Source organism: Oncorhynchus mykiss, chromosome 23 (genome assembly GCF_057628025.1).
Source record: "Oncorhynchus mykiss isolate SJ-2025 chromosome 23, ASM5762802v1, whole genome shotgun sequence".
Classification (NCBI taxonomy): Eukaryota; Metazoa; Chordata; class Actinopteri; order Salmoniformes; family Salmonidae; genus Oncorhynchus; species Oncorhynchus mykiss.
In genome coordinates, this window is record NC_143044.1 from 37,632,222 (window position 1) to 37,644,532 (window position 12,311).

A 12,311-nucleotide genomic window follows, 5' to 3' on the forward strand; every position below is an offset into this window, starting at 1 on the left:
CGGGTCGTCTAACTCCACCATTAAACCGATAACACAGTAGAATACAGCATTGTGGAAGCACATGCTTTTAACAAATTAACATGCAGAGGTGTATTAGATTTGCAAGTGATGGAACCATCCCTGAAAATCTTCCTTAAACAACGAGAGGCACTCCAGTTCATTGTTTGGGGGAATAGAGATTTGTGGGAAACTATTGCCAATCTTTCCTGATGGTAATTCTTCCCAGTTCTAGTTTCATTATATGAAATTAGATTTCATTCATGTGTAAAACTCAGTTCATCTCATAAAATTATGAACACTAGATAATTAACCCAAAACTACAGGGAAAATGCAATCATGTGCATTGCAATAATGTAAAATAAAGCTTTATTGTATTGTCAAAACATGTTCACACACAAAGGTAAAAACGTTCATACAAAAAAACAGAAGCAAAGCACTCGTTGAACAGGCCTGTCTTCACCTCTTCTTGAAGCCATACTTCTTCCGTTCATAGAAAAGGTCAGTCTTTGAACTGCCCAAGTTCACAATCTTGGGGCATCCATCTCGCTGTCACAGAGGAGAGGAGTAGAAAAAATATCTTGTTGGTGTATTCTCACATTACATTGAGATTGTTCAAAATGACTATTACAACCACACATTACTTGTACAACCACATATCATTACTCAGCATCTCAGACACCTTTCCATTTTTCACACGACATTGATCAAGAACGGAATATGTTGAAGAAGCACAATATTGAATGATTCTGTATAGTTTATTGGAAACATTGCATACAGGAGCATTGAATGGTGTGAAGGTTTTTCTACACCTTTTACGAGAGAGAGAGCAGGTAACTAACGTCTTTCTCCTGGATGGTGCACTCTTTGCAGTAGTAAGCATCAGACACCCCGGGACCTCCACATATGACACAGCGCCCCTGGTACGACCCGTAGTTGCACTCGTCACAGATGCGCACCAGTGTGCAAGGCCTCACATACGAGTCACAGATCACACACTTTCCATCACCTAGGAGAGGAGGGAAGAGGGGGATAAGACTTTAATGCCGTGGCATTTTGAACTGGGGTAATTCAATATAAAAGTAAACCATGTGTTGACGATCTACTCTAGGAGTTATGAGGGTAAATTAAAGGTCAGCAAATACACCCTGTATGGGAGAAAGGGACATTATGTAAAACATGTTTTTGAAACTTACATTTCTCGCACAATCTTCCAATAGCTGAAACGTAAACAATAGAACAAACAGTGAGTGAACATTAATAATGTAGCCAGCCAACAAAGCATTGCTCCATAAAGCTAAGGGTTATGCACTCAATAAGACATCTTACAAGCTCTCAAAAACTCAAGGGGCTTACCGCCTTCTCCCTAGTTATTAGCCATTAGCTTCGCCCACAACTGCCTCATGTGAACTACAATCCCGACGCGGTTTTTAACATTTAGAAACATCAATAATCACCGCTTGCTATACGACTTTCGAAACATATAACGCTTATTACCTTCCATCAGTGAGAAAGAAACGCACTATTTTTTAAAATAAAAACTGCTACGTGTTTCACAGATACATCCAACAAAACTACACTTCCCGATTCACACTTACACACACACAGGTGTTCGGAGGAGCATGCTAGATAGTTAATTAGCACAGGTGGTGGCCTCGCCTAACATAGACATGCGTCTAACATGGAGATACGGCAGTGTGAGAACACTAACCCTATCAAGGTGTGTAGACTTTTTTTCTTCTTCAGCGTTTCTCGCTGATAAGTTCCTTATGCTTCCAAAACCATTCCACAAGCGATGCATGTTAACTTAAATGTTCAGACCGAGCGTCGGGGATCTTAACAAAACTCCCCACTACAGAAGATGCCTTTGTCCAATGACTCATGTTTAATGGAACTGAGAGACATGATCAAGAGCTATTATCTTACTAGCTAGTCTACTTAACCAGCATCACATAGCTATAACGTTCAAATCAAATGTTTTGTCACATGCGCCGAACACAACAGGTGTTACCTTACCGTGAAACTCTTACTACAAGCCATTAACAATGCACTTCAAGAAATAGAGTTAATAAAAATTACTAAATAAACAAAAGTTTTAAATAATCCAATCAATAAAAAAGTAACAATACATAACAGCAACGAGGTCATACTGGTACTGAGTCAATGTGCGGGTGTACAGGTATGCATAGGTAAATGCATAGATAAATTCACTAGGGTAGCTGTTTCGGCCCCTTGCTTTTTTCAGTTTTTACTAACGACATGCCACTGACTGAGTAAAGCCAGAGTTTCATGTATGGGCATGACTCAACACTATACTCGTCAGCTACAACGACTGAAATGACTGCAACACTCAAATATATGCAGTTAGTTTGAGTGGGTGGCAAGGAATAAGCCCCAAATATTTCTAAAACTAAAAGGATTGTATTTGGGACAAATCATTCACTAAACCCTAGACCTCAACTAAATCTTGTAATAAATAATTGTGGAAATTGAGCAAGTTGAGATGACTAAACTGCTTGGAGTAACACTAGATTGTAAACTGTCATGGTCAAAACATATTGATGCAGTCGTAGCTAAGATGGGGAAAAGTCTGTCTATAATAAAGTGATGCTCTGCCTTCTTAACACTATCAACAATGCAGTTCCAACTAGTTTTGTCACACCTTGACTACTGTTCAGTCATGTGGTCAGGTGCCAGAAAAAAAGACTTGCAATTGCAATTGGCTCAGAACAGGGCAGCACAGCTGGCCTTTGGGTGTTCACAGAGAGCTAATATTAAAAATATGCATGTCAATCTCTCCTGGCTCAAAGTGGAGGAGAGATTGACTTCATGACTACTTTTATTTATGAGAGGTATTGACATGTTGAATGCACCGGGCTGTCTGTCTAAACTACTGGCACACAGCTCGGACACCCATGCATACCCCACAAGGCATGCCACAAGAGGTCTCTTCACAGTCCAAGTCCAGAACAGACTATGGGAGGCACACAGTACTACATAGAGCCATGACTACATGGAACTCTATTCCACATCAAGTAACTGACGCAAGCAGTAAAATTAGATAAAAAAAACACCTTATGGAACAGCGGGGACTGTGAAGCAACACAAACATAGGCACAGACACGATAACATACGCACTATACACACACGTACACATGGATTTAGTACTGCAGATGTGTGGTAGTGGTGGGGTAGGGGCCTGAGGGCACACAGTGTGTTGTGAAATCTGTGAATGTATTGTAATGTTTTACAATTGTATAAACTGCCTTAATTTTTGCTGGACCCCAGGAAGAGTAGCTGCTGCTAATGGGGATCCATAATAAATACACTTCTCAAAAAAATAAAAGGGAACACTAAAATAACACATCCTAGATCTGAATGAATGAAATATTCTTATTAAATACTTTTTTCTTTACATAGTTGAATGTGCTGACAACAAAATCACAAAAATGATCAATGGAAATCACATTTATCAACCCATGGAGGTCTGGATTTGGAGTCACACTCAACATTAAAGTGGAAAACCACACTACAGGCTGATCCAACTTTGATGTAATGTCCTTAAAACAAGTCAAAATGAGGCTCAGTAGTGTGTGTGGCCTCCACGTGCCTGTATGACCTCCCTACAACGCCTGGGCATGCTCCTGATGAGGTGGCGGATGGTCTCCTGAGGGATGTCCTCCCAGACCTGGACTAAAGCATCCGCCAACTCCTGGACAGTGTGGTGCAACGTGGCGTTGGTGGATGGAGCGAGACATGATGTCCCAGATGTGCTCAATTGGATTCAGGTCTGGGGAACGGGCAGGCCAGTCCATAGCATCAATGCCTTCCTCTTGCAGGAACTGCTGACACACTCCAGCCACATGAGGTCTAGCATTGTCTTGCATTAGGAGGAACCCAGGGCCAACCGCACCAGCATATGGTCTCACAAGGGGTCTGAGGATCTCATCTCGGTACCTAATGGCAGTCAGGCTACCTCTGGCGAGCACATGGAGGGCTGTGCGGCCCCCCAAAGAAATGCCACCCCACACCATGACTGACCCAAACTTACCATGTGTAAATATTTGTATGAACATAACAAGATTCAACAACTGAGACAAACTGAACAAGTTCCACAGACATGTGACTAACAGAAATGGAATAATGTGTCACTGAACAAAAAGTAACAGTCAGTATTTTGTGTGGCCACCAGCTGCATTAAGTATTGCAATGCATCTCCTCCTCTGCACCAGATTTGCCCGTTCTTGGTGTGAGATGTTACCCCACTCTTCCACCAAGGCACCTGCAAGTTCCCAGACATTTCTGGGGTGAATGACCCTAGCCCTTACCCTCCAATCCAACAGGCCCCAGACATGCTCAATGGGCTTCAGATCCGGGGTCTTCGCTGGCCATGGCAGAACACGGACATTCCTGTCTTGCAGGAAGTCACGCACAGAACGAGCAGTATGGCTGGTGGTATTGTCATGCTAGAGGGTCATGTAAGGAAGGGTACCACATGAGGGAGGATGTTGTCTTCCCTGTAACACACAGCGTTGAGATTGCCTGCAATGACAACAAGCCCAGTCCAATGATGCTGTGACACACCGCCCCAGACCATGACGGACCATCCACCTCCAAATCCATCCCGCTCCAGAGTACAGGCCTCAGTGTAACACTCATTCCGTTCAAAGATAACCGCGAACCCGACCATCACCCCTGGTGAGACAAAACTGCGACTCGTCAGTGAAGAGCACTTTTTGCCAGTCCTGTCTGGTCCAGCGGCGGTGGGTTTGTACCCATAGGCGACGTTGTTGCCGGTGATGTCTGGTGAGGACCTGCCTTACAACAGGCTTACAAGCCCTCAGGCCCTAAGCCTTACAACAGGCTTACAACAGGCTTTTACAAGCCTCTCTCAGCCTATTGCGGACAGTCTGAGCACTGATGGAGGGATTGTGCATTCCTGGTGTAACTCGGGCAGTTGTTGTTTCCATCCTGTACCTGTTCCGCAGGTGTGATGTTTGGATGTACCGATCCTGTGCAGGTGTTGTTATATGTGGTCTTCCACGGCAAGGACGATCAGCTGTCCGTCCTGTCTCCCTGTAGCGCTGTCTTAGGCGTCTCACTGTACGGACATTGCAATTTATTGCCCTAGCCACATCTGCAGTCCTCATGCCTCCTTGCAGCATGCCTAAGGCACGTTCATGCAGATGAGCAGGGACTCTGGGCATCTTACTTGGTGTTTTTCAGAGTCAGTAGAAAGACCTCTTTAGTGTCCTAAGTTTTCATAACTGTGACTTTAAATCACCTACCGTCTGTAAGCTGTTAGTGTCTTAAAGACCATTCCACAGGTGCATGTCCATGAATTGTTTATGGTTCATTGAACCAGCATGGGAAACAGTGTTAAAACCCTTTACAATGAAGATTTGTGAAATTATTTGGATTTATACGAATTATCTTTGAAAGACAGGGTCCTGAAAAAGGGATGTTTATTTTTTTGCTGCGTTTACAAATGTAAATAGTCCGGGTGGCCATTTCATTAGTTCAGGATATTCAGTAGTCTTCTTTATTTGGTCCTAGACTTGGTGCTCCGGTACCCCTTGCCGTGCGGTAGCAGAGAAAACAGTTTATGACTTGGGTGACTGGAGTCTGACACTTTTTTGGGATGCAACCAGTCAGAATGCTCTCAATGGTGCAGCTGTATAACTTCGACACCAAGGAACTTGAAACTCTCGACCCGCTCCACTTCAGTCCCGTCGATTTAATGGAGGCCTGTTCGGCCCTCCTTTTCCTGTAGTCCACGATCAGCTTGTTTGCCTTGGTCACATTGAAAGAGAGTTGTGCTGGCACCAGGTCTCTGACCTTCTCCCTATAAGCTGCCTCATCAGTGATTAAGAAAACTTAATGATGGTGTTGGAGTCATGCTTGGCCACGCAGTCATGGGTGAACAGGGAGTACAGGAGCGGACTAAGCACGCACCCCTGAGGGGCCCCAGTATTGAGGATTAGCGTGGCAGATGTGTTGTTGTTGCTACCCTTACCACCTGGGGCCAGCCTGTCCAGGATCCAGTTGCAGAAGGTGGTGTTTATTCCCAGTAGGGCTGGGCGGTATACAGCATTTTATGATATACCGGTATTTATGCAGGGACCGGTTAGGGTTTTTACTTTACCTTCTATACCGGTATTTGAATGTTTGATTTGTTAAATGTGATACGCCATGTGTAATGTCAATATAGTTTACTTCGCTACTTGAGTCACCTCTCTCAGTTCTCTCTCTGTGCCACTTTCCACACAGACTTCTTAAGTCACTTAAGGAGCGCATTTGATGTTCCTCAACTACGAGACACTTGTGTTCAGTCTGCATGGTCAATGCAGCACATGCAACAATGTTGATGACAACAATGCTGTTTTCACTTTGCTTCTTAATATAAATCCACTAGCGTTCTAGAATGTTACTATTAGTTTGTGTTTCTTACATCAGCAAGTTTGTATTTTTTTAGCAAGTTGCCCTAAATCTTGTGAGACCCTAATTGTTAGCCGCTAATGCTAATAGCTAGCTAATAAATGTACTGAGTAAGAGCAAAAGTAGCTAGCTAATACAAGTGATGGTGTAGACCAAATTGTATTTTTACTTCACTACATTCCTAAAGAAAATACTGTACTTTTTACTCCATACATTTTACCTGACACCTAAAAGTACTCATTACATTTTGAATGCTTAGCAGGACAGGAAAATGGTCCAATTCACACACTTGTCAAGAGAACATCTCTGGTCATCTACTGCCTCTGATCTGGAGGACTCACTAAACAAATGCTTTGTTTGTAAATTATGTCTGAGTATTGGAGTGTGCCCCTGGCTATCCGTAAATTAAAAAAGAAAATGGTGCAATTTGGTTTGCTCAATATAAATTCACACTTTTTGATACTTAAATGTATAAAATTTACTTACTTTTGATACTTAAGTACATTTAAAAACAAATACTTCTAGACTTTTACTCAAGTAGTATTTTACTGGGTGGCTTTCACTTTCACTTGAGTAATTTTCTATTAAAAAGGTATCTTTACTTTTACTCAAGTATGACAATTGGGTACTTTTTCTACCAGTGCAATTGAGTGCAGTAAATGCAGAAATGATAAAAGTGCTGAAATTTGTTTTGGTTGAAGTTGAATTGAACAGTATAACACAATCAGAATGGAGAAAGACTCATTGAAATCACTTAGAATATATGTGTTGCCACCCTAGGGTCACACACTACTCATAAAGCAAATATATTACGTTTATTATTCAGAAACTAAAAATAGTCTCTTTTTTAAAATTTAAATACTGTGATATAATATTTTGGCCATGTCGCCTAGCCCTAAGTCCCAGGGTCCTTAGCTTAGTGATGAGCTTTGTGGGCACTATGGTGTTGAACGCTGAGCTGCAGTCAATGAACAGCATTCTCACATAGGTGTTCCTTTTGTCCAGGTGGAAAAGGGTAGTGTGGAGTGCGATTGAGACTGCGTCATCTGTGGATCTGTTGGGGTGGTATGCAAATTGGAGTGGGTCTAGGGTTTCTGGCATGTTGTTGTTGATGTGAGCCATGACCAGCCGTTCAAAGCACTTTATGGCTACAGACGTGAGTTCTACGATGCGGTAATCATTTAGGCAAATTACCTTCGCTTCCTTGGGCACAGGGACTATGGTGGTCTGTTTGAAAAATGTAGGTATTACAGACTCAATCAGGGAGAGATTGAAAATGTCAGTGAAGACACTTGCCAGTTGGTTTGCGCATGCTTTGAGTACACGTCCTGGTAATCTGTCTGAACCCGTGGCTTTGTGAATGTTGACCTGTCCAAAGGTTTTGCTCACATCGACTATGGAGAGCGTGATCACACAGTCATACAGAACAGCTGGGGCTTACATGGATGCTTCAGTTTTGCTTGCCTCAAAGCAAGCATAAAAGGCATTTAGCTCATCTGGTAGGCTCGCGTCACTGGGCAGCTCGCGGCTGTGTTTACCTTTCTAGTGCGTCATAGTTTTCAAGCCCTGCCACATTCTGACGACCGTTTGAATCATACTACATCGGCGCTATCTTAGTCCTGAATTGACACTTTGCCTGTTTTATGGTTTGTCTGAGGGCCTTGTGGGATTTCTTATTAGTGTCCGGATTAGTGTCTTCGAAAGCCAGATGAACAAACAGAACACCAACCATTTCGAACCCCACGTACCTTCTCCTCTATGCAATCTGGTTTCCAAGCTGGTCACTGGTGCACCTCAGCCACACCCAAGGTCCTAAATGATATCATAACCGCCATCGATAAAAGACAGTCCTGTGCAGCCGTCTTCATCGACCTGGCCAAGGCTTTCAACTCTGTCAATAATTGTATTCTAAATCAGCAGACTCAACAGCCTTGGTTTCTCTAATGACTGCCTCCTCTGGTTCACTAACTACTTCTCAGATAGAGTTCAGTGTGTTATTCAGAGGGCCTGTTGTCCTGACCTCTGCCAGTCTATGGGGGTGCCAAAGGGATCAATTCTCGGGCCGACTCTTTTCTCTGTATATACCAATGATGTCGCTCTTGCTGCTAGTGATTCTTTGATCCACCTCTAAGCAGACGACACCATTCTGTATACATCTGGCCCTTCTTTGGACACTGTGTTAACAAACCTCCAAACGAGCTTCAATGCCATACAAACCCTCCTTCTGTGGCCTCCAACTGCTCTTAAATGCTAGTAAAACAAAATGCATGCTCTTCAACCGATCGCTGCCCGCACCCTCCTAGCATCACTACTCTGGACGGTTCTGACTTAGAATATGTGGACTAGAGGTCGACCGATTAATCGGAATGGCCGATTAATTAGGGCTGATTTCAAGTTTTCATAACAAATCGGAAATCTGTATTTTTGGGCGCCGATTTTTTTATATAGCTTTATTTAACTAGGCAAGTAAGTTAAGAACACATTCTTATATTCAATGACGGCCTAGGAACAGTGGGTTAACTGCCTCGTTCAGGGGCAGAACGACAGATTTTCACCTTGTCAGCTCGGGGGGGATCTAATCTTGCAACCTTACAGTTAACTAATCCAACGCAATAACAACCTGCATCTCTCTCGTTGCACTCCACAAGGAGACTGCCTGTTACGCAAATGCAGTAAGCCAAGGTAAGTTGCTAGCTAGCATTAAACTTACCTTATAAAAAACAATCAATCATAATCACTAGTTAACTACACATGGTTGATGATATTACTAGATATTATCTAGCGTGTCCTGCGTTGCATATAATCTGACTGAGCATACAAGCATCTAAGTATCTGACTGAGCGGTGGTAGGCAAGCATTGCACTGTTTATGACTTCAAGCCTATCAACTCCCGAGATGAGGCTGGTTTAACCGATGTGAAATGGCTAGCTAGTTAGCGCGCGCTAATGGCGTTTCAAACGTCACTCGCTCTGAGCCTGTGGTTGTTTCCCTTGCTCTGCATGGGTAACGCTGCTTCGAGTGTGGCTGTTGTCGATGTGTTCCTGGTTCGAGCCCAGGTAGGAGCGAGGAGAGGGACGGAAGCTATACTGTTACACTGGCAATACTAAAGTGCCTATAAGAACATCCAATCGTCAAAGGTTAATGAAATACAAATGGTAAGAGGGAAATAGTCCTATAATTCCTATAATAACTACAACCTAAAACTCCTTACCTGGGAATACTGAAGACTCATGTTAAAAGGAACCACCAGCTTTCATATGTTCTCATGTTCTGAGCAAGGAACTGAAACGTTAGCTTTCTTACATAGCACATATTGCACTTTTACTTGCTTCTCCAACACTTTGTTTTTGCATTATTTAAACCAAATTGAAGCATGTTTCATTATTTACTTGAGGCTAAATTGATTTTATTGATGTATTATATTAAGTTAAAATAAGTTTTCATTCAGTATTGTTGTAATTGTCATTATTACAAAAAATAAAAATAATTTTATTTTTATTTATTATTTTATTTTTAAATTGGTAGATTAAAATCGGTATCGACTTTTTTGGTCCTCCAATCGGTATCGGCGTTAAAATCATTTATAACTATAAATACCTAGGTGTATGGCTAGACTGTAAACTCTCCTTCCAGACTCACATTAAGCATCTCCAATCCAAAGTTAAATCTAGAATCGGCTTCCTATTTCTCAACAAAGCCTCCTTCACTCACGCTGCCAAACATACCCTCGTAAAACTGACTACCCTACCAATCCATGACTTCGGCGATGTCATTTACAAAATAGCCTCCAACACTCCACTCAGCCAATTGAATGCAGTCTATCACAGTGCCACCAAAGCCCCATATACTACCCACCACTGCGACCCGTATGCTCTCGTTGGCTGGTCCGCACTACATGGTCGTCGCCAAACCCACTGGCTCCAGGTCATCTATAAGTCTTTGCTAGGTAAAGCGCCGCCTTATCGCAGCTCACTGGTCACCATAGCAACACCCACCCGTAGCACACGCTCCAGCAGGTATATTTCACTGGTCATCCCCAAAGCCAACACCTCCTTTGGCCGCCTTTCCTTACAGTTCTCTGCTCACAATGACTGGAACAAATTGCAAAAATCACTGAAGTTGGAGACATATCTCCCTCACGAACTTTAAGCGTCAGCTGTCAGAGCAGCTTACCGATTGCTGCAGCTGTACACAGCCCATCTGTAAATAGCCCATCCAACCAACTACATCCCTCACCCCATGTGTTTTGTTTTTCTGCTCTTTTGCACACTAGTATTTCTACTTGCACATCCTCATCTGCACATAAATCACTACAGTGTAAATTGCTAAATTGTAATTATTTTGCCACTATTGGCCTATTTATTGCCTTACCTCCTTAATTTGCACACACTGTATACAGATTTTTTTATTGTGTTATTGACTATTTTTGTTTATTCCATGTGTAACTCTGTGCTTTGCTTTATCTTGGCGAGGTCACAGTTGTAAATGAGAACTTGTTCTCAACTGGCCTACTTGGTTAAATAAAAGGTGGGGGAAAAAGTGTCCCGCTCCTTGAAAGCGGCAGCTCTAGCCTTTAGCTCGGTGCGGATGTTGCCTGTAAACCATGGCTTCTGGTCGATGCACTTATTGACGAAGCCGGTAACTGAGGTGGTATACTCCTCAATATCATTGGATGAATCCTGGGAACATATTCCAGTCTGTGTTTGCAAAACAGTCCTGTAGCGTAGCATCCGCGTCATCTGACCACTTCCGTTTTGAGCGAGTCACTGGTACATCCTGCTTTAGTTTTTTTTATTGTAAGGATAGAAATATGGTCAGATTTGCCAAATGGAGGGCGGAGGAGAGCTTTGTATGGATCTTTGTGTGTGGAGTAAAGGTGGTCTAGAGTTTTTTTCCCCCTCTGGTTGCACATGTGACCAGTGATGCCAATTTAGCAATTCTGTTGAGCAACTTTTCAGATTACCCTGGCAACTTTTTTTTCAAACAATACGTGGCAACAAATTTAACCACTTTAAAAAAATGGATTTGCAACTTTTAAAAAGTGACTTAAACGCTAAAATGTTCCCTCTAAATGACACAATAACGACTTTCTCTGTCACACACTCAGTCACAACACACGTGCCTGGCTGCAAAAGAGCATTGTGAGTGACGTCAGCAGCAGGCGCTCAGCTCGTGCACGGCAGCAGAAGGCCTGCAGCAATTTCAGCAAATTGCAAATCATTGTTGGCTGACTGCAACAGCAGTAGGGGTTCGACAAGCCAAACCCAATGAATATAGTTGGTCAAGAATGTGGCCACTTATTTTTTAGATGGCCAGTCAATTTGTGTAACGTAATGGCGCAGTTTTACGTTATCACGCAATGACATCACAACGTCATTTAGCAACAAGTCAACCTGCCTCTAGCAACTTACCCTGAAAATTAGTTGGCAACACTGCATATGACATGCTGATAGCATGGGCGGATGCAATAACGTTAATGGGTGGGTGAAGAAGCAGGTTATGGTCATGAACACAAGCATTTCGCTACACCCGCAATGAAATATTCTAAATATGTGTATGCGACCAATACAATTAGCAAATGAATGTGCTAACTGTTTCTAGCAAGCTATCTTATCTAGCCAGACACTTTCAACAAAGGGCAAGAGCTCGGCACTTATCATTGCTTATTAGAAGTAAGTACTAATGCAATGATATGCATCAAATAAACACCTTACCAACACCAGCTTGTTTTCTACAAAATATCAAATCTGGATGATGTTTAGCCATTCTCGCGAACGGAGGGAATACGATAGTTATTTTGAACTTTTAACTTTGACCCACAGAAACACGTGACATTTGAACTTTGTATTTAATTTAAGTTTAGTTTGTTTTTCGGA

At 42.6% G+C, this 12,311-nt stretch overlaps 1 protein-coding gene across 2 annotated transcripts; it reads right to left on the reverse strand.

The window, feature by feature from the left end:
- Positions 1-349: 349 nt before the first annotated feature.
- On the reverse strand, positions 350-12,264 carry phf5a (PHD finger protein 5A). Of its 2 annotated transcripts, none has more exons than XM_021581211.3 (4): positions 12,150-12,264; positions 1,194-1,217; positions 840-1,006; positions 350-546 (listed from the first exon to the last, which is right to left on the reverse strand). In XM_021581211.3, exons 1-4 carry the CDS (start codon positions 12,199-12,201, stop codon positions 457-459), a joined length of 333 nt encoding a protein of 110 aa, XP_021436886.1. In that variant the 5' UTR covers positions 12,202-12,264; the 3' UTR covers positions 350-456. The 2 variants fall into 2 exon arrangements, with proteins under 2 accessions (XP_021436886.1, XP_021436888.1); XM_021581213.3 differs by lacking the exon at positions 12,150-12,264 and adding an exon at positions 1,495-1,632.
- Between the last annotated feature and the right edge of the window lie 47 nt (positions 12,265-12,311).